The sequence below is a fragment of the Vespula vulgaris genome, chromosome 2, assembly GCF_905475345.1.
Source record: "Vespula vulgaris chromosome 2, iyVesVulg1.1, whole genome shotgun sequence".
Classification (NCBI taxonomy): Eukaryota; Metazoa; Arthropoda; class Insecta; order Hymenoptera; family Vespidae; genus Vespula; species Vespula vulgaris.
The window spans coordinates 10,760,378-10,780,721 of record NC_066587.1 but is presented as its reverse complement, the minus strand read 5'-3'; the positions used below and the strand labels follow the sequence as shown (position 1 = coordinate 10,780,721).

Below are 20,344 nucleotides of genomic sequence, written 5' to 3'. Positions count from 1 at the left end.
TTATTTATCATTCTTATCAACGAGCTTGTCATTCTGGAAATATACGAATTTTCTGTTTTGAGAATTATGATATATCCAAAATAACGATTAAATTTTTTATTCCAGGAGACAATTTTTCCTTTCTTCTTGTTCTTCTTTTCGTTTTTCTTTTTTTATTTTAATTAAATAGTTTCTTTTTCGAAGATTCAGCGTTACAATTCATTTAAACGAATATCCATGCGTTCTTTCCCACTCCAACGGAGATATAAATTCTGCAAGAGAGCGAAAGAAGGGATGAGAAACATGGATTTAAATTTAATTCGGTCAAACGTTCGATCGACTTCCGTTCGAAAGATCGAGTATAAAGAGCCGACGTAGTTTTCGTTTTATCAAAGGTTTGCTTTTTTCCTTTTTTCTTCGTTCGTTCGAAAAGCACTCATTTTACTCATGACTTTCCGTTTGCGATTGTATTCACGATCGTAAATTTTCGACTCGTATTCTCGATAATGCGGAAGCCGTTTTGTACCGTGAAGAATTAATTTTAATTCCCTGATTGCACCATTGTATCTCGTTGAGCCAATCTGTAAGAAAAAGATTAAGATCGATGTTTTTATCTAATTTTGTGTAAAATGTATAATTATTATGAATTATACTTATGTAACCTTGTCGAATATGTGTAGGATCCAAGTACCATGAGGATCTTCGCCCCAAGAAGCCACGGACATGAATTTCCATTTGTTGAAACCTTCAGAAGAATCATCCAATTTTCTCGGACCCAATAATTGTACTTTCGTACCTTTAACGAATTAAACAAAAAAATAATATTTGTCGTATCCAAGTATAAATGGAGTAAATTTATTTCTGTTTACTACGAATAAAGTATTCCGAGATTATATAAGAAAATAAAATATTTGTCGTTTTTATCTCTTTGTTCGCTCTTTCAAAAAAACTTCTTTTCTAAAATGCTCTTCATCGTTATGTGAGAGAGCATGGTACATATACGTGTGTGTGTGTGTGTGTGTGTGTGTATCCACCAGAATTATTATGAAATCTAATGATTTTTTCAAAAAATACTGGGACGGGTCAATTTTGTTTCTGAGAGAGATAGATTCTTATCATAAATTCACTTATATAGATGACAAAAATATATAGATGATAACACATCTGAAAAATCTTAAATGACAACAGGGGTAAATCGCATATCACTTAAAAAGTCTTTTGATTTTCTTAACAATGATGTTATTTTTTGAAAATAAGGGATTAGCCCAAAATGAATAAATTTATGGTAAAGATCGAAAATTTTTCCTTTCGAAAACAAGAATAGTTTGTCTTGATGTGTTTCGAAAAATTCATTAGATTTTTTTCGAAAAATTATTAGAATAATTCTGGTGAACACTTTTCCTTAGGACACTCTGTATGTATACTCGACTGCGTCTGCGATACATATGTATATATGTATATACCTGACGGCGCAATCAAATACATTTCCAAAACCCCACGACGAGTATATTCGAGATTCACCTCAATCTCGACGTGCTCTAAAAAACCTATCTCATTTCCGTTACTCGAACATTTGTTGTTTGCTTCAAAATATAATGTTTTAACCACTCCGTGAATCAATCTCCTATCCAATCTGTAGCAAATTGAAACAAAATTTTTAATGTACAAACTACGAGTTTAACAGTCGTTAATAGATTATATTATGCTTACATAAATTCCATGGGGACTTCGCATATGTTCTTCTCAGGTACGTTCGTCCAATTACGTGCGAAATTCACGAGGGCGTACGCATTCATAAGACCAAAACCGAAATGTAAATTGTACCAAAACCCTGCTGCATTCTTCAACCATCCAGGATTTTCACTGAAAATTATAAAATTCCGAGAAATTAGCGATGTCCTTTGAAAAGTTTTTTCTTTATTCTTACTTTAATGATCTATACTCAGATGTCCAAACGATCAGATGTTGAATGTCCCTCCACGTTAAGTTTTTGCTATAAAATTACATAAAAACTAAATTCAGGAAAAATAATAAATAAATAAATAATTATTAAGATAGTTATTTTTATCGAAGCTCGTACTTCGCTTGAAGAGCAAGAGCTAATATTCCAGCTGCTAAGGGTGCAGAAGCGGAAGTGCCAGTATGTTTAGTTGTACAAGTGTTTCGTAGGTCAGTCGTCGCCTAAAAAATTTATATAAAGACATGCACATAAATATGTAATACAATTTGTCAATCATAAATTCGACTCGATATACTCACGATCATTTGATCTTGATACGCTCCACTGCTATACGTGGTCGCTAATATCGCAGGACATTTTTCACTGTACCAAGGAGATCGACCAGTTTGACTTGCCGATCCAATTGCCACGGTATATATACTACCAACGTAACCGTCACATCCACAATTATCATAGTTTGATCCACCATTACCCGACGCCCATACGTATATACTACCTTTACCATTTCTTCCCTAAAATAAATCATTATAATATTAATAGTATCATTTATCGTGTATCTCTAAATACATTTCATGTATCTAATAAAGAGATATTTATTTTAGTAATAAAAACGACATATTTTTCATGCGTTATTTCAATTACATTTTAATATCTTTTGTAAGATAAGATTGATCTAAATTATGAATTTCACATAATGACATTATATTCATGATCGTTATCACTAAATAAATCAATAAATTCTTTTTTATTGACACCTTACTGATACCACGATCGATCGCTTCTTTCGCGAGTCTTCCAGGAGCTTCCAAACTTTTTCCATCGTCCGGTGGTCCCCAGGAAGCCGTATAAATATCAACGATTTCCGGCTTGAATCCAAGTGCTTCACCCTCGACTCGATCGTTCACAAGACCATCGAGTAATTTGATTCCACCTATGGACGCTTCGAAAGCCACACCAACTCCACACTTTCCATTATTTGCTTCCATTGCTATTTCACCGGCACATCTTGTTCCGTGAGCGTTTGCTCCTAAAAAATTCAAAAAATAAGAAAAACAGAGAAAGAGAGAGCGAATCTCTAAAGTTATCATGGATGAACACACGAGGAAAATCGATTAGAGATACCCGTGGCTTCGTATCGTGGCATTGGATCGTTGCTACCTTCGTTCACGTTGTAACTGATATCCGGATCCTGAAAATAATATATCGAAAGTTAGATTTCTGTAACGTTGCGTAACTTTCGACTCATACAGTTTTAATAATATCCAAAAGTTAGATTGCTAAGTATAAGTGTAATTTAGTATAGCATAATATAGTTGTACTAGTATAAATTACGCTTTCTATAGTACAGTTATGGTAATATATTATAAATTATATTTAGTATAGTGTAGTTTTACTACAAGTTTTACCTTATATGATTTTTTCTTTATATGGTACTAATTGTTTATATATTAAAAAAAATAGGTTATAGAGACTTTAAACCTTATTATTTAAAATCGTGAAACGATTGGAGTTAATTCAATTTTTCTTACATAATTATTACGTAAATCATCATGATCGTGTTCCAGGCCATCGTCTAAAACGGCAATTCTCACTCCACGTCCAGTCACTCCCAACTCATAAACTGGCAACACGTTGAGATCTAATTTTGGAAGTTTCTTGCTCGTCCTAGTATCTTGCTATAACAAAAATTAATTTAAATCGAAATAATTTAAATAAAAATATATAAATTAATGCTTGAACAATGCTATTTAGCATATTTGTGTCATTATTACCAAATACCATTCTAAGTCCCAAAGCTCATCGTTAAATAAAGCTTTGCGATTTAGATTATATGTATTCGTCAAATAAACAGATGGATGTTTTCTCTCATCGCCCTCGATCGTATTCGATAATATTCCATATAAACTCCATGGGAGACGCTTTTCTCGCCTCAAAGGTTTCTCTGAATCAAATATCAATGGAGACACGTAGTCACGTTTCTCTCGACGTACGATTTTCTGCTGCTCGGCCCAACTGATCTACGAGATAAAAAAGTATTATATCAGTTTTCAAGATTTATTAATAAAATATTTCTTTCGTTAAATATATGTATACCTATATATATATATATAATATACCTACATATATATAGCTACATATAATATAATATAATTCTTAGCAACAATAAGTAAAATAACATAAAATATCTTTCCCGGCATTCATGATTGCTACAAGAATCGTCACAAATTATCACGGAAGAAATTTAAGAAGATAGTAAATGAGAAGAAAAAATGAAGGAAAAATAATAACGCATAAAAAGGTCACCCTGGAGCTCGAATTAAAGGTTGCCGTTGACGAAACGTAGCCTCTTTTCTTTTGACCTGGTTTATCGTTCTTAATCCATATATACGTGTCTTCGAATCCATGAACCTAAATAATGAAAAAATTATAAATATACAAATGAAAAATACATAATTTTATAAGAACGTCGAGACTTCTTAATATTCATTATTTATTTTTTTAATTTTAATATTATAATTATTAGATATTCGATATTAATTTTTCATCGATTTAAACAAGCAGGAACGAAAGGAAAAAAAAGTCGATTTAATTGTGAGATTAAACGCCACCCTCGCACCCTTCTTTCATTCTAACGTTATAAGTGACGTCAATAGAACATAACAAGGGGCGTCGCAACGTTTTCGCCCTTCGTACTAAGAAAAGGGACGCTTCGACCAGGATATCATGCGAACACAGTTGGTATATCGAACGAACGTGTCTTTTGGAGAGAACTAAGGGAACTCGAAGTGGGGTATTCAATGTGTGTTATTATTATACGATGCCACGTGGTTCCTTGTCCTATCGTTCTTATATGGGATCCATATGTGTCGTCTTACGATCGCCAAAAGAGGTGTTAGGGAACATAATATAATATACGTGAGAGGGAGAGAGAGTAGAGAGAGAGAGAGAGAGAGAGAGAGAGAGAGAGAGAGAGAGAGAGAGAGAGAGAGAGAGAGAGAGAGTATAAGCAACCCTCTTATAACACGATATTCTGAGAAGACAGTAAAAAAATTACGGAATACCTTTCTATAATACGGTACTCTGAAAACACGGTAAAATAACTACGTATATCCTTCTATAACACAGTACTCGAAAATACAGTTTTAATATAGTATATATAAGTTATTATAAATTATATAATATATATCATATATTTACATGATACACACACACACATATAATTTCTCTTTAATATAAAAATTGCATAAACCGTCCGATAGCAAGCATTGCATAAAATAAAGGAAATCCATAGCGTGATGCAATGATTAGTACAACGACTTGAATTTCAACATTTCTAAAAATCACAGATAAATACCCTTATCAAAGCTGAACTTTACAATCGAATTATAATACAACTTTCTAATGACTTGAATTTGTCACGTTTTTATTTTATCTACTTTATTTTAAATTCTTGAATATCTTTTTTATATTTCATTTATATTTTTAAATTATTAAAAATTCTTGGATCGCATCCAAATTATGTTTTATTTAAGCAGGTCAAATTTGACATGAAACGAAATCCCAATTTTTTTTATAGTCCTGAAGTATCTTATAACAAGATTTTCATATAATACGAAACGTATTCGCCTTATTTGTATTCGTAACTTCTTATAACAAAGTACAAATTAATCGTATTCCGAGGGTTGCCTGTAAAAATACTACTACAATCCTAATTCTCCCTTATTCTACGATCTCCTCGAAACTATCAAGATCCTTTCTCATCTATCTTCACTCCTAATAATCATTGATTTCTATCCAATCGTGCTTAGCCTTTGCGAAGAATTTCAATGAATTGAATACGAAATAATCTAATAAAAATTGGTTTACTTTAATGATTGGTCGAATAAAATCTTCCAATTTATTTTTCCTCTTTCTTCAATTAAATTTGTTTCTTCTCCTTTTTTATTGCTTAAAAATTGCATTAAAAATATATTCAATATCGTAACACGAAAGGAACATTAGATTTATCGTTGTCAACGTACGTACGAATCAACCTATGTTTGGCAAGCACTTAAGATTAGATTGATCCTCCTCGGATTATTACCAGAACGGCTGCTACTAACAGATGTCACGTACACATAGATGATCTCATCGTAATATCGACGAATATTTTTGTAACATGATGATATTATGACGTTTATGAATAACATTATTTAATCATTTCTCCAAGATCTAGAGATTCCTTTATTGATATATATGATATGATTGATATGATTGATATAACAAACGATATTTACCGGGCCAAGATAAGTATAATCGAATCGTTTTGCCAGCAGAGATGCTACATCCGCTCCACCATTGATTCGCAAAACCCATTCGTTTTGATAATTTCCGGCGTTAACATAGACATATGTAAGAATAGTAATAGCAAACTTAATTAGTATTAATCGCTGAATAATGATATGATTAAACAATCTGTAAAAAAGGAAAATAAATTGATAAATTTATCATACCTAAAGACAAAATACATTAATTATTATACGAACCTGTCCATTAATACAATTGATTAAAAATCAGTAAATTTATTTCAATAACACTTTAATTATTTCTAAGAAAAATTAAACTTCACACTATATTCGTATCGAAACATATGTAGTCACGAAAACGAAGTTACTAAGTTAGTTAGCAAAATGATAATGGCAGATGGCCGAACCGATGCGTGTGAGTATTAGCTGGGATCTGGCTGTACCCTTATGGAAACTCACGCATTTGTCTCTCCATTTTATCCGCAAGGTTCGATAGGATGAGATTGATATTCTAAAATAGGATACACATACATGCTTACATATGCATAAATACGTATTATACAGGGTGTTTCCTTCAACTCTCAATATAGGAATATCTCGTAAGGAACATATTTATAAATTATTTCGTAGGAACATATTTATAAAATTTCGAAAGAATAAAATAAAAAAAGTTTTTAGAAATATTGTTTAGTATAAAGGAAAATATCATATAGTAATTAATATAGCAATTAATTTTTTTGCATGTCGAGTAATGGAAGAAATTTCAAAGTCGGATGCATTCTTTTAAATGAAATCATATATTTTTCTTATATAAAATAATTTTTGAAACAAATTCAACGGACTATATTACTATAATTGAATGAAACAAAATTTACAAAATTTGGACAATTAATACAAAGTGAAATAATCGTTCAACTTTTTATCGATGACAATTTGAATGCTCATAAATGTTCAATCGCATACTCGCATATTCGCGTATTCGCATTATACTCGCGTATTCCTTACACCATCATTTTATGCATCCCTTACATCATTATATTGCGCATCTCTTATACCATTATTCTGTACTTACCTTACGCTATCGTTCTGCGCTTATCTTATATCACATATTCTGCGTTTACTTTATACCCTCGTTCTACTTTTACCTTATAGTCTATACCATGCATTCTGCAATTCATTTTGTGCTTATTGTGCACTTACCTTGTGTTTATTTTACGTTTACGTTGCGCTAATTTAACGTTTACTTTACGCTTACTTTGCGTATTACCATCAATAATGATGTAAGGAATGCGCAAATTAATGATATAAAGCAATTCTCGGCATTTATAACAATTTGATCCTTATTAATAATTAATTATTACTACTCATATTGATATTAAAATTTAAATCTGTAAACCTATTCCTTTTAAAAAATTACAGCAGTCGGGTTTCGAAACAAGTACTCACACACTGCAATACTAACTTCCAAAGAAGCAGTATTCAATATTACAGAATTTAAAAACAATTTACAGACTGCTTTGATATTCAATTTCAGTTGAAAAATTTTCTTTTATAATAAAGTCGTGGACGTATAAATTAATTGAAATATTGCATTTAATTTATATAGACGGATATATATCTATATAGAAGTATAGTAAAAGGAACAAACATAAAAAAAAAACAAATTTAGAAAATGTGTGCATTATCGATTGTCAACGGTAAGCAGGTTGCCAACAATCAGTCACAGAAAAGCAGATGACCAAACTTTGCGACTCGAATTTATCGATATCGTAATATTTAATCTCAATGGCAAATTTACATATAGGCAGTGAAGACGGTCATCTTGGACCTCTTGAACACATTTGCCAGTATTTGATCTTAAAAGAATTTGTTTGTGATACAGGTGAGTGCATTTAATTCAATGCAGTTCACTGGTCTATACCAGCGAATCACTGATGAATACAAAAACGCGCGATTCGTTTGATCGGCGAATTTGATCGCCTGGTTTTTTTAATCGTTTGTCGATCTAGTCACCAACTGGTCGATAGACTGTTCGACAGTATGCATATAACCATAGAGACGTATCACTTTCGCGTAGCATAACTCACTTCCGAAATGTCTTTAACGATTTTCGCATACTTCCCAAAATCTTTGGAAGCACTCAGGTTCTTTGGCTGTTACACGTGGCCAATTTACTCATCGCTGTTAAAAGCAACGACTAAATTGTCACATTAAGTACTATTAACTTGTCACGTATAGTTACTAGCGATGGGACTTGGAACGCTTCCAGTCGCTTCTCTGCTTTCACTACATCAGCTATGATAAACAAGAAACGATATATAATAATATAATCCCAATACAAGTTGCAGCACGTGCTAAGTAGAAACGATGCCACGATTACCTTATCGCATGCGATGGTTACAGAAATTTCTCACGGCGACTAGGTCACATGATCACTAAAATAGCATGCTCCTGGTAAGTAGAATTGAACATGTTTAATTCAAATCACCTCCAGCGTTTATAACCGTTACTTGAAATAGTAGCGACGATTAACCTGTCACATGATAGCAGCGGATAAAGTCACCAAATGTGACTGGGCCTTAACTGTTCCTAACAAATTATCCAATTTGTCGCATACATTCTTACAATTCAAATTAACGGATAACTATACTTTACTTAGAAAATTAGAATTTTTGATCGTTCAAATTACCATCAATAAAAAGTGGTTCAATGATTATTTCATTCTGTATAAATTGCACCAAATTTTGTAAACTTTTTTCACTCAAGATCACAAAGCTTATAGTTCGTTAAACTTGTATTAACAAATGGCATCGTACTATGAAAAATATATGGTTCCATTTGAAAAAAATGAATTTGACTTTGAAATTTCGTTTCCAACATTCGATCTATAAAATAATTATTTGTACCATACGAAATTTCCCTTCAAAGCAAACAATATTTACAAAAATATCTTTTTGATGGGTTCGGTCTCTCACTAGATATTTTTGAATATCGCGAGTTACAGGAAACGTCCTATATAATACATGACAAACTTTTCACTTCGAATTTTCAGTAATTTATTTTTAATTTAAATAAAGGACAATGTGATAAAATATATGCGCATTTCTTTTTTCTCTTTCTCTATATGTGTGTTTTTCTACACATCACAATATCTCTTAATATGCGTAAACATCTTGGTATACTTTTAATCAGTAGCATTTTATATTTATATTATAACACACGAATACTCTGGGTTATTTATTATAAAGAATTTGTACTTTATTAATACAGAATGTACTTTTCTCTTGACACTTTCTTTCCAACAATTATTTATCGCCGACTTGTCTTTGTCTTATTAATCAAAATTAGAGCGTGCATGAAATACAATCGTTGCCCTTAACGTATATATAATATTATATGTTATATAATATATATATATTATATATTACATATATGTTAATATATATTATATATTATACATCATATATTATATATTATATATTATATATTATACAATATATCTAGAGAGAGAGAATTATTATTATCTAAACTATGAACATCAATAATGGCAGACTTACGATTGTAACTAATGGAATGAATAACATTGCACGTACAAATCTGTAACATTCTCTTTTTTTCTTTTTCTTTTCTTTTTTTTTCTCAAACTAAACACATTTCCAAATAAAACAACAATGATAAAAAGACTCAATATCGTCGAAAATTCTTAACAAATTACAAGTATGATAAAACCCAAATTTATATCGAGATAAATGAGTTAAACCAAAAAATATTGATAGCTATAACAAAGAAATATTTATGACAGCGTTAAGACGAACAACATCTGTATATTACGCATCGTCGTGTATTCTTAAAAAATTGAAACGAATTCTGATCCGTTTCTTTCTACACCGTATCGAAATATACAATATTTTGATTAAAAGATATGATTTCGCGTTTTTAATTATATTTAACGTATATACTTTCGACAAAGGCACATTACGGAAGTTGAGTAAAACCCTGTCTTGTTCCGTTTAGATAATAATAAGAAATTTCGCAATCATGATACATATGGTCTTTGATAATGTAAATTCCTTAGGAAAAAATGTATTATTGCTTTTGTTTATTTATGAACGATTAATCTTCAACATCCTCGGCGTCTAGTATATTTTTAAAATAAAATGGCTGAAAAATGTATCCTTCTCCTTTATAAAATTTACTCATAAATTCCATCCTGAAACACGAAAGAAATCAATTTCTATAGATATAGAATCCCGCAAATAATTCATATGAATTCGTGAAGAGTAGATAAAAATTTGTCGTACCAATGGAGCCGAAGAGTATGAAGAAAGGCGGATAGTCCTTCCATTAAAACAAGAATACAAACTGTGAAAAACGCCCAAGCAGCAAAGGTACAGAACAAAATAACGCTTGAAACGTAATTGCTCTCTCCAGCTCCTAATCCCATTCGTAAAACTCTACTCCAAAGGACCTCAGATAATTGAGAATGAGCTAAAGACAAAGCCCAGAGACGTAGATAAGAAGCAGTGTGAGAAACCGTTGATAAAACATATTCTATCGTATGAATGGCTTGATAAATCATCAATTCGCTAAAATTGTTATCATGATCTTGATGCACGCTTACAGTTTGACTCATCGAAGGTACATTCTGCAATTCTATATCTTGAGAAGCATTACCGTTTCTCTGAAATTCAATTAAATTCGCTTATCTTCTTATTTACCGTAAGAAATTGACATTTCCTATGTTCAAAATACTTACAAGAACTTTTCTATCATCTAATGATTTCGGTTTGGAACAAAACAATGTACAGAGCGGTTTACCGAATAACATTACAGGGATGCATAGAAGTGCGATGAGAACAAAGCACGTTTGCATCGTCTCCTGACCTTCGAACATGTACTCGTAACAACCACTTTCTACCTTGGCATGTTGGAACAGCATCATATTAATAAAAGTATTTAACACAGATGGTGCACAGCCTGGTTTGAACCTTAATTCTGTCATAAATGTTAGAAAATATTAATTAATAACAATGTTAATAATTAACAACGTGAAATTATTCGTAATAAGTTATGTACCTGACGAAGTCGCATCGTACATGACCCATTTAGCAAACATTAAAAATGCCATGTAGAAAAATAAAACAAGCAGAAAGATTAATTGCGGAAGAAATTCGAAGATCAAACTTGAATATTTCTTGAAATGTCTATGATCAAAAAAAAATAAAATAAAATGAAATAAAATAATAATAATTTTCGATTAGTATTCTTCCAAAGCGATTTAAATTAATTTCATGTTATTCGAATCCTCAAACACTTACATTATATTAACAACACTCATACAAACTCCGAATATCATGTGAACGACTCCGAATATTATAGACAATTTCATTTTGTAAGAATTAAGAAAGAGTATCTTATTTTCGGCGATCATCCAAACGGGATCAACACCGAGAGGATAGGGTGATTGTAGGTAAGCTTCCGTAGCTGGATCCAATGTGAGCGCATGAGAACCTTTTATAGTTGTATAATTGTAATTGTTTCTCCAACTGGATCCAAAAATATTTAGGGACTTTGCAAAGACGTCATTATAGATAATACCGGTGTAAACAGAAAAGATACCCATCAGCAAGATAATGTAACGTCCATGAAAAAATATACTTGCTATTTCATTATCAAGCTTTTGTTCCATGATCTTTTTTTCTCGAAGTACCATAATCGCAGCGAAAATTATCAATATTATACCTGTAAAATAAACATACATTCGTATTAATTCGAAAATATTGATATAGATATTGTTTATTTGTAAACTCACCGTGACCAGCATCTCCAAACATAACACCGAAAAGAAAAGGAAAAGTGACGATCGTGTAAAGAGCCGGATTGGCTTCACGGTAAGAGGCTATACCGTAAGCGTCTATTAAATTCTGAAAACCTCTAGTGAACTTATTTGTCCTATTAAATGTTGGAGGATCCTCGTCCGTTTGAATTACGTTGAGGAAAGACGGTATCGAACTTCCACAGAGCTTCTAATGGAAGATAATTTTTATAATATTTATATACGAACTAGTCGATCTAAAAATAAAGGTGGCCCACGTAAAGTGTTAAAATCATTTTTATCGACGTAACCTATTGAATGTGGCGTTGAAATATTCTGATATAAATAAATGAAAATAACAAATTCTAACACTATATATGGGCCATCTTGAACAGTTTGGAAAATTGATTTTAAAATATGAAAAATCTTAGTACAGTTTTGATCTTCCAAAATCAATTTTCCAAGATGTAGATCAATATAACGAAAACCGATCAATATACCGATCCTTCCGTTAAACAGGTCTGTACGATTCTAAGATCAGCGACGGGTACCCAACACTCTCCTATCAAACATTTCTTCGAAACGTCCATGTTGAAGAGATTCATTGTATGATAAATAGCTTTCATTTTACGAACCATGATGCTCCAATTGAGGAGCTCTTTAGCTACGCTATGTAAGACACGTTGCCGATGATCTTGAGTTTGATTTAGAACCTAAAAACAAATAAGAGATGGGGAGAGAAAAACATGCAAAGAGGAATATGTAACATTCGCGATCAGGAAATTGATCGATTAAGCTCGATATTCCGACGTAGATTCTCACCAAGTTAAGATCCTCCAATCTTATTCGCACGTCTTTAGCCATTTCTTGACGTTCAGCGTGACTGTTCGGACAAGGGTAGAGGGAAGCGTGAAATCCAGTGCAGACCTTCTTGATACGGCTTTTCAATTGTTCACCTTGGAAAAAGGCGACGAAAGCTGTTTTATAGATTTTGTTGCCCTAAGAATAAGTCGGAAAAAGGTAAATGCATTAAAGATCGACTCTACAACTAATATGAAAAAATAAATAGATAAGTCTATACCGTACAAAGAGAACCAAAAAAAAAAATTGTACGCGAATATCGAATAGTTTCGATTTTGGAATGAAAGGAAGAAGGAACATGACACTAACGGTAGCCGGGTCCTCCAATGGCTTCTCGAGTTCGGCTTGACGAAGAAATACATTTCCACGAGATATTCTCCAAAGCATTCTCTCGAAGGTAGGTACTCGCTCACGGTTAATCACCCCAGCAACGAATCTAAAATGCACGAAGTTATATCACTATCGGTTGTAATAGAAGGTTTAACATAATCAATGAAATAATCAGATAATATGAGTGAGAACTTACTCGAGTCGACCTCGACTCGACGCGCTCGGATTCTGTGCTTCCTCGTTAATCAAAGCCCTAGTGATTGAGTCGTTGGCCTCTTCCTGTTGATATAGAAGAAGAAGAAACGACTCTTGATTCTTCGACAAAACGGTAACATCGATTACACGAAGGAGGACGGCGCTATGAGAGGAAAAGCTGCTGAACTACTTTTAGGTACCTCCGTGAAGAATACTTGCGTCTTCTCGAGGACGTGCCATAATTCCGTCAGCTCGAGATAGTTGCTTTTCAGATTGACCGCGTTGTGGCTCAGCTCTAATATGTCGTTCTCCGTTTTCTCGAGATGCGCCTGAAATTACAACGATTCTTCATCTTACATTGATATTAAAGAGGATGAAAGGAAGAAGAAAAAAAGGAAAGATTCTAACCTCGAGGTCTATGATCGCACGTGGATTAGGTGCGCGTGGTAACTCTGATAAATTATCGGGTATAGGTACATCATCCTTTCTCACTTCTGCTTCGATATATCGTAGTTTCCGTTCGAGTTCGTCGCATCGTCGAACTTCGTTAACGAATTTTCGTTGAAAATAATTCTGATCTCCATTCAGCTACGAAAAAGTCAATAAGAATTGGCCTTCGATGTACAGATCCTCGATGATCGACGATTAAATTATATTTTAAAAAGTAGAAGATGATTTTATAAAGAATTCTCGATGCGATTGAACTTACATCACGAAACTGCACCGTACCAGTTTCTCCAAGCTCGGAAACGGAAAGATAGGCAGTCTCAGGTTGGATAAATAACTGGCAAAGGGCCATTTCTTCGCTCCTGAACATTGCCCCCATCTTGAAGGCGATTTACTATTTACCCTAGAAATACGTAACAACTGGAAGAAAAATTGCTTTTCTCTATTCTTTATAAATTACAATTTCTACAAAAATGAACAGCGGGAAAAAATTAATAAAACAAATTTATATCCTACGACCGATGATCTACGAAACTCAAATTACTCGATCCTCAACGATGTTAACGCAAAGGAATTTAAATATCTGCTTCGCAGACGTAATCGGTGTTCTTATGGTCTCGTTCAAACATTGATATAAGATAAGTACCGCGAACCAAATTCGATTTTTACCTTGATCGTGTTTAAGAATATTTTCGAAGATTTTTTTCTTGAGAATTTCTTCGAAAGATAGAAGGAGATATATAAAAAAAAAAATACACAGAATAGATATGTAGGTGTATATAAAAATTATAAAAACGTGTACGAGAGGGTAGATAAGGAAGAGAGAAAGAGATAGAGAAAAATGACCTCTCTCGAACATGCTCCCAAAGTTGTCGCGATGTATTCATTAACGAGGTGAGTTATGATCGTTCAGTAGGCAAAAGGAAAATATAGAGATGTCTGTAAGATAAGATCTCTACAAACAGCTTATTCGCATTTACGTAAGTGTTATGTGGCATGAAGTACACAATTTCAATTTCTATATCCTGGTTTCCTGTGAAAAACTCGATTCTTCCTTTCAGACAAACTCGTTCACGAAAATAAAAATAATAAAAAAGTGTATAGTTTAGTATAATTCGTTGCATGGAATGAACGATTCAAAGGTTATTAAAACTTGATAAACGAATTCGTTGTATTGAAAGTTCACGTTTATTCTATGAAAAATCATCCTTTATCGTACAATTTCTAACGTTTTCAAACACAAGATGAGTTGCAAGGCCATAAACACACACTTATAAATCGTGGAAAACGTAAAGAACGATAGACCAAATACCAAAGAAAGATAAAAACTGAACTTCTCTCATTGCTGATAAGAAGAAAATTACTCGTTTAAAAATCCACGTAACTCGACTACGTAACGTAATGTAACGTAAGTGAAAATAATAAAAGAGCAAGAGAAAAAGAACATTATAAGAGACGAGAGCGCACAATAGAGATAACGATCAGAACTAGAAAACGAACAATTTTCACGTGGCTTTCTTCTCTGACAATAAATCGATGCTACGAATCGCGCGAAACCGCTCGATAAGAGCAAAAGATATAAAAGCAGAGGAGACAAAGTAAAACACGAGTAAGGAACGGGAACGTAGGAAAATAAATAGATAAAGAGACAACGACTAAAGTAATTTAGTCTTTCGATTATCAAACGAACGAAAAGTGAAACTTGTTCGACGATGAAAATAAATGAAATACAATCGATTACCCCAATTACAAAAAAAAAGAAACAAAAACTCTCGAGTCCAAAATACAAACAGAAAAATATAGGAGTTGGACAAAATAATGGAGATACATTACTTCCATCATTTCATTTAATTCCTGTAAATAGATAAAGAAATAACAAATAAAAACAAACGAAGTCATTTTGTTATCAACTTTCAATTATCAAATAAACCAAAAATTAATCTCGTTTTACGATGAATTTTAAGTTTTTGATATTGTTTCTCAAAAAATAAACACGAAATTTCTAAAAAAATAATAATAAAGAAAAAAGAAAAATAGGGGAAAAAATTTAATGTCAACGAAAAGAAAAAAAATAAATCATTTTATGGCATTTATCGAACTGCAAACGAGCGTATCCTTATCTAACATAGTTGAGATAATTAACACTTGAAGGATCACAATCCCTTTGTGATTCAATTGATAATCACATAATAATAAAAAAAAAGAACAAAAAAAAGAAAGAAAGATAAAAAAAATACGATATAATCTATCGTCAATCGGATTTTGATCAATAATGATCACGATCATTTGGGAATTTAGAGAATTCTCGTCGAATTAAATGAAATAACTGTGACGCGTGTCCGCGTTGACTGAGTACCAAAGTGACACTCCTGCGAGAAGGTCTTTGATCATAGATTTATCTGACGATAGATTTTAACTGCTAGAGGGTGCAGCCACGCATGCGCTTCGAAAAAGAAAAATAGTGTTGCGTGAATACGATAGATAATAATAAATGAATCTAATTAGTTTAGTTTAGCTTGGCTTAGATAAACATTATAACAACGAAGATCTTTATTAGTATTATTATATATAAAAAAAATTTGATTTCGCAATTATTTAAATAGTTTTTTTGTCATAACAAGTATCAACCAAGTTTAGGAGAGAATATTATTGATATTATTTCAAAAGTAACCGAACTATGAATATATTACGTTTTAAGATTATCATCATCATCATCATCATCATCATCATCATTATTATTGTTGTTATTATTATTAATATTATTATTATTGTTGTTGTTGTGGTTATTGATGTTGTTGTTGTTATTATTATTATTATTATCATTATTATCATCATCATCGTCATCATCATCATCATCATCATTACTATTATTATTATTGTTATTGTTATTATTATTATTATTATTATTATTATTATTATTATTATTATTATTATTATTATTATTATTATTATGCCATATAAAAATAAATTGCATACAAAATTCAATCTTATCAAAAAATATCAATCGATTTTAAAAGAGAGTACTATTGATATGGTTTCAGAAATAGTCGAACTATAGTAAATGCTTTCAAAATTACTATTATTATTGTTATTGTTATTACCATTAATAATATTATTATTATCATTAATAACATCATTCTCATCATTATCATTATTAGCGAGTAAATATTATTAAGTAATTGATCGAAATTTCAATTACTTTAAAATATAAACGATAAGTTGAAAATGATAAAAGAAGGGCACAATGAATATCTTAATCTTTTCTTTTATTTCGCACTAGTTATTCACCCTTGCTTTAATAATAATTTTCCACGGAAGCCTAATCAACGAAATCGATCTCGTGAGGATGATCGATTGTTTCTCTCTTTATAAGTTTACGAAGCGATATTTTGGTTTATTTTGTTATTGTATATATTGTTTCATTATTTATATGATTTGAAATATATCAGAATTCTCTGAATGAAAAACGATCGAAGAAATAAATGTGTTATGATATTTGTATCATTTGAATATGCCTTAATTCGTGATGATTTAGACGTTGATGAGCAACGATAAATCATCCGAGGACACGTAATTAGAATAAAGACCATTGACGATGTTGCGATTGATCGATTAAAAAATAAGAATCGAATTAAAAATTTTAATTATGTTTTATAATTTTTTGTAATCCTTTTTATAGATTGTCCATATAATCAGCAGTCATATGACTACCGATAAACGAATTAGATCGTAGATATAAAATATCGTAGCTGTGTGCGAATCTAATAAAATATTAAAATCTCTTCAATGTCATCACGATCGAATTCTAAAAAGCGATGATTGCTTAGTAAAAAACGTGAGTACTCGCATCGTACAATCCATATTTAATTTATTACATAGAGCTACGTAATATATAAATGGGTATTTCGAGTATGCGTGTAGACGACTCTAAGTAATTATTTTGAAATAAAAAAGTAAAGGAATAATTTCTTTCGAATGCATTTAACATAGAATTATCCACATTCAATGTAGATGTCTAAAAACAATATTTTTCTTAACTTTTATTTATTTTCTTTTTTGTTTAACAAACCTTGGAGAGCAACACCAAAGACGAACACTAAGGAATAGAAGATCGACGAAGACGTAGATTAACGACGAAAGGGAACGAAGTTAAAGTTTCGAACGATCCGGCAGGTGCAACACTGAGCGACGAGTGATTTGACTAGATTCAACACTACGCTCGAATAAATCCCACCTCCTACATCAAAGAGAGGGAAAAGAGTAGTGGTGGTGGTGAGGTGAAGTGAGGTGGAATGGAGGAGGGGTGGAGTAGGGAGGGAAGAGTTGGGGTGTGGACAGAGAGAGAAAGAACGAGACCTCGTGATGAACCTCCATAGTCCAACAAACGGATAGGTAGCCACCGCCTTCTCTAATAAGCTCTTTTTTCTTTTCTGATAGAGTACAATACGTGATTATCGATCTTTTTTCACTCATTTTACGTATGGACTTTTTCAAAAATTGGATTTATCGTAAATCAAAGATGATAGCCGCGAGAACTTGAATTAGATGTTTATTAGCACTCACACGATTTCAAAATAAAAGAATAACTTTTACTTAATGTACTTCAGAGATTATGATCGATTTCTACTTTCTTCTATCACATGATTTACTTGATATATGTACTTATATGGAATACAATATCGTCGATAAAATAATTATACGCAAGGTGTTGTCCGCATTACGCATGCTTCACAGATAATCTCTACGATTACAAACGACGGCATTCTTCTTTTTTTTTTTCCTTTTCCTCGTCTTACAACAATAACAACACGTATGTATAGATAAGAAAAAAACAGTGACGACGACAACGCAGTTATCTTCGTTTCTGCACACCTTGCTACACTCTAAATCAATTTTTTATTATACAGTCGAATAAATCATCGCGGCACATATATTCGATTTATTTCTTTCCAGTAAAATGTGTCTACAAGCTGATCGAAAGATTTTTAAAATAAAGAAGATATTCGTTTTCAATGAAAAAAGGAATACGATTAGGTATCTATGTGGTTGTGTGCGTGTGTGCGTGATGTGTACACACATGTAATATTGCTTTAAAAATAATACAAATTCAAGGAAGAGACAGAAAGCTCTCGAATGGAGAAAATAAAGAAATGAATTCACGTTGAAGATAATAAAGTAAACACAAAGCGACGTATCTCGTGACCCAAATTCATATTGCAATAGCACATATGTTGTACGTAACATTTCACGACACGCGTATCTTTCGATTTAAATGAAAAGAAAATATTTCATAGGTAACATTCTTGAGAGATTTCCAAGTCGAACATTTACTTTCGGAAATAATTAAATTAATAACGTTGCTGACTTTTAAAATGTATTTCCCGCGTTGCATCTCTAATAGTACGTAAAAGCACCACAAGGTGGCAGTTGCTTTCTCGTAAGTGAACCTTCATTGATAATACATATGTAGGTATTACTCATAGACGTGCGTTGTCCTTGTCTTTGGGGAGCAAAGTATTCAATGATCGTCTAGTGAGGGTACTGTTGCTATAACCCATTAAACAAAATCCTGCATCCGCGATAAACGCGAGATGCAATTTTTGAAAGCCTCTTTACATTACAAGAGGCTTCATTTATGAAAATTGAAATTTATTTTTTGGAAAACAAAAGGAGATTGGTCTCAATGTTTTTTAAGATATTTTTTATCATTTTTAACAAGCGATTAAAGATCAAATACGTAATAAAGAAGGGAACATATATATCAATATGATCAAATATTTGACGATAAAAGAGATTTCTCCATTATCCTCTTAACACCAGCCCTCTCACACTACTTTTTTTTCACATTTGCAAGCAATTAATAAGACTTTTTTCCATGCGTGCAAAATCTCAGAGTTTTACAGTTCTTTCATATGTTGTGTTGTTTAAAAGTGTGTTTCGCACAGTAAATATGTTGCGCTTGCACAATAAGCACAGATTGTGTAACGTTAAACTCTAAACGCACGTCGAAGAATAGTGCACGCAAGGCCGAATGTGGGCCACTGAGGAAAGCCAGTCTGGTTTGTGGTTTTTCGCGTTGTCCACTAACTACATTCAAATAAACGCGGCTCCGCGTGGTGTGGTGGTGGTGGTTATTGGCATTTTAACATGTATGAAATTAAACCGAAAGATGAAACACACCTATTTACACACGCTTAACCGCTTTATTTGAATAGTCAAAATGTGTATAATAAAATTGAGAGGAAAATTTTCAAGAGTCTATAATAGCGCAAGTTCGTAATATTTTATAATTTATGATTAATTTTTTATATTAAAGAAAAAAAAATTATTTAAGGTAAAAAAATGGTGATAACAGACAATATTGTAAGAATATAAAACCTTTTTCACATAAAATATTTTTAACGATTCATTACTTTTATCATCGTGAAAAATTGTTTCGCAAGAACAATTCGTATGCTTCATGAAAACCAT

The 20,344-nt window shown here is 32.1% G+C and overlaps 3 protein-coding genes and 1 non-coding gene across 6 annotated transcripts in view; 2 read left to right on the top strand and 2 right to left on the bottom strand.

The window, feature by feature from the left end:
* LOC127073024 (heterogeneous nuclear ribonucleoprotein 27C-like) overlaps window positions 1-887 on the top strand; it is a 48,631-nt gene extending 47,744 nt beyond the window's left edge. The window contains exon 8 of the mRNA XM_051014005.1: window positions 660-887. Coding sequence (XP_050869962.1) covers window positions 660-706 — 47 coding nt within the window. The 3' untranslated portion in view covers window positions 707-887. The remainder of the gene's footprint in view (window positions 1-659) is intronic.
* Window positions 188-9,311, bottom strand: LOC127073020 (neuroendocrine convertase 1-like). Its single transcript, XM_051013992.1, has 14 exons — window positions 6,466-9,311; window positions 6,217-6,394; window positions 4,244-4,348; window positions 3,712-3,957; window positions 3,469-3,615; window positions 3,062-3,128; window positions 2,695-2,966; window positions 2,239-2,451; window positions 2,060-2,160; window positions 1,907-1,972; window positions 1,690-1,842; window positions 1,443-1,612; window positions 642-775; window positions 188-560 (listed from the first exon to the last, which is right to left on the bottom strand). The coding sequence occupies exons 1-14, from the start codon at window positions 6,471-6,473 to the stop codon at window positions 369-371; spliced, it is 2,052 nt and encodes a 683-aa protein (XP_050869949.1). The 5' UTR covers window positions 6,474-9,311; the 3' UTR covers window positions 188-368.
* Window positions 9,312-10,307: 996 nt separating this feature from the next.
* LOC127073019 (V-type proton ATPase 116 kDa subunit a 1) lies at window positions 10,308-18,104 on the bottom strand. 3 transcript variants are annotated; one of them, XM_051013988.1, is made up of 14 exons: window positions 17,943-18,104; window positions 14,136-14,276; window positions 13,835-14,014; window positions 13,627-13,755; window positions 13,428-13,546; window positions 13,211-13,337; window positions 12,863-13,039; window positions 12,541-12,753; window positions 12,038-12,251; window positions 11,544-11,967; window positions 11,302-11,429; window positions 10,982-11,220; window positions 10,527-10,906; window positions 10,308-10,435 (listed from the first exon to the last, which is right to left on the bottom strand). In XM_051013988.1, exons 2-14 carry the CDS (start codon window positions 14,250-14,252, stop codon window positions 10,339-10,341), a joined length of 2,544 nt encoding a protein of 847 aa, XP_050869945.1. In that variant the 5' UTR covers window positions 14,253-14,276; window positions 17,943-18,104; the 3' UTR covers window positions 10,308-10,338. The 3 variants fall into 3 exon arrangements, with proteins under 3 accessions (XP_050869945.1, XP_050869946.1, XP_050869948.1); XM_051013989.1 differs by having other exon boundaries at window positions 12,038-12,248; XM_051013991.1 differs by having other exon boundaries at window positions 13,428-13,510.
* A 1,258-nt stretch (window positions 18,105-19,362) lies between these two features.
* Window positions 19,363-19,481, top strand: LOC127062070 (U4atac minor spliceosomal RNA). The gene has a single exon (XR_007781059.1). It is a non-coding gene; the product is annotated as a U4atac minor spliceosomal RNA (small nuclear RNA).
* The last annotated feature ends 863 nt before the right edge of the window (window positions 19,482-20,344 follow it).

Excerpts from the sequence above, each read along its gene's own strand:
- LOC127073020 (XM_051013992.1), bottom strand. Across the intron at positions 3,958-4,243 it reads CCTTTAATTCGAGCTCCAGG|ATCAGTTGGGCCGAGCAGCA; the intron begins GTGACCTTTTTA and ends TTTATCTCGTAG. Across the intron at positions 1,613-1,689 it reads GAAGTCCCCATGGAATTTAT|ATTGGATAGGAGATTGATTC; the intron begins GTAAGCATAATA and ends AATTTGCTACAG.
- LOC127073019 (XM_051013988.1), bottom strand. The coding sequence starts at position 14,252 with ATGGGGGCAATGTTCAGGAGCGAAGAAATGGCCCTTTGCCAGTTATTT. Across the intron at positions 13,756-13,834 it reads GTGCGATCATAGACCTCGAG|GCGCATCTCGAGAAAACGGA; the intron begins GTTAGAATCTTT and ends TTGTAATTTCAG. Across the intron at positions 12,252-12,540 it reads CCTGTTTAACGGAAGGATCG|AAGCTCTGTGGAAGTTCGAT; the intron begins GTATATTGATCG and ends ATCTTCCATTAG.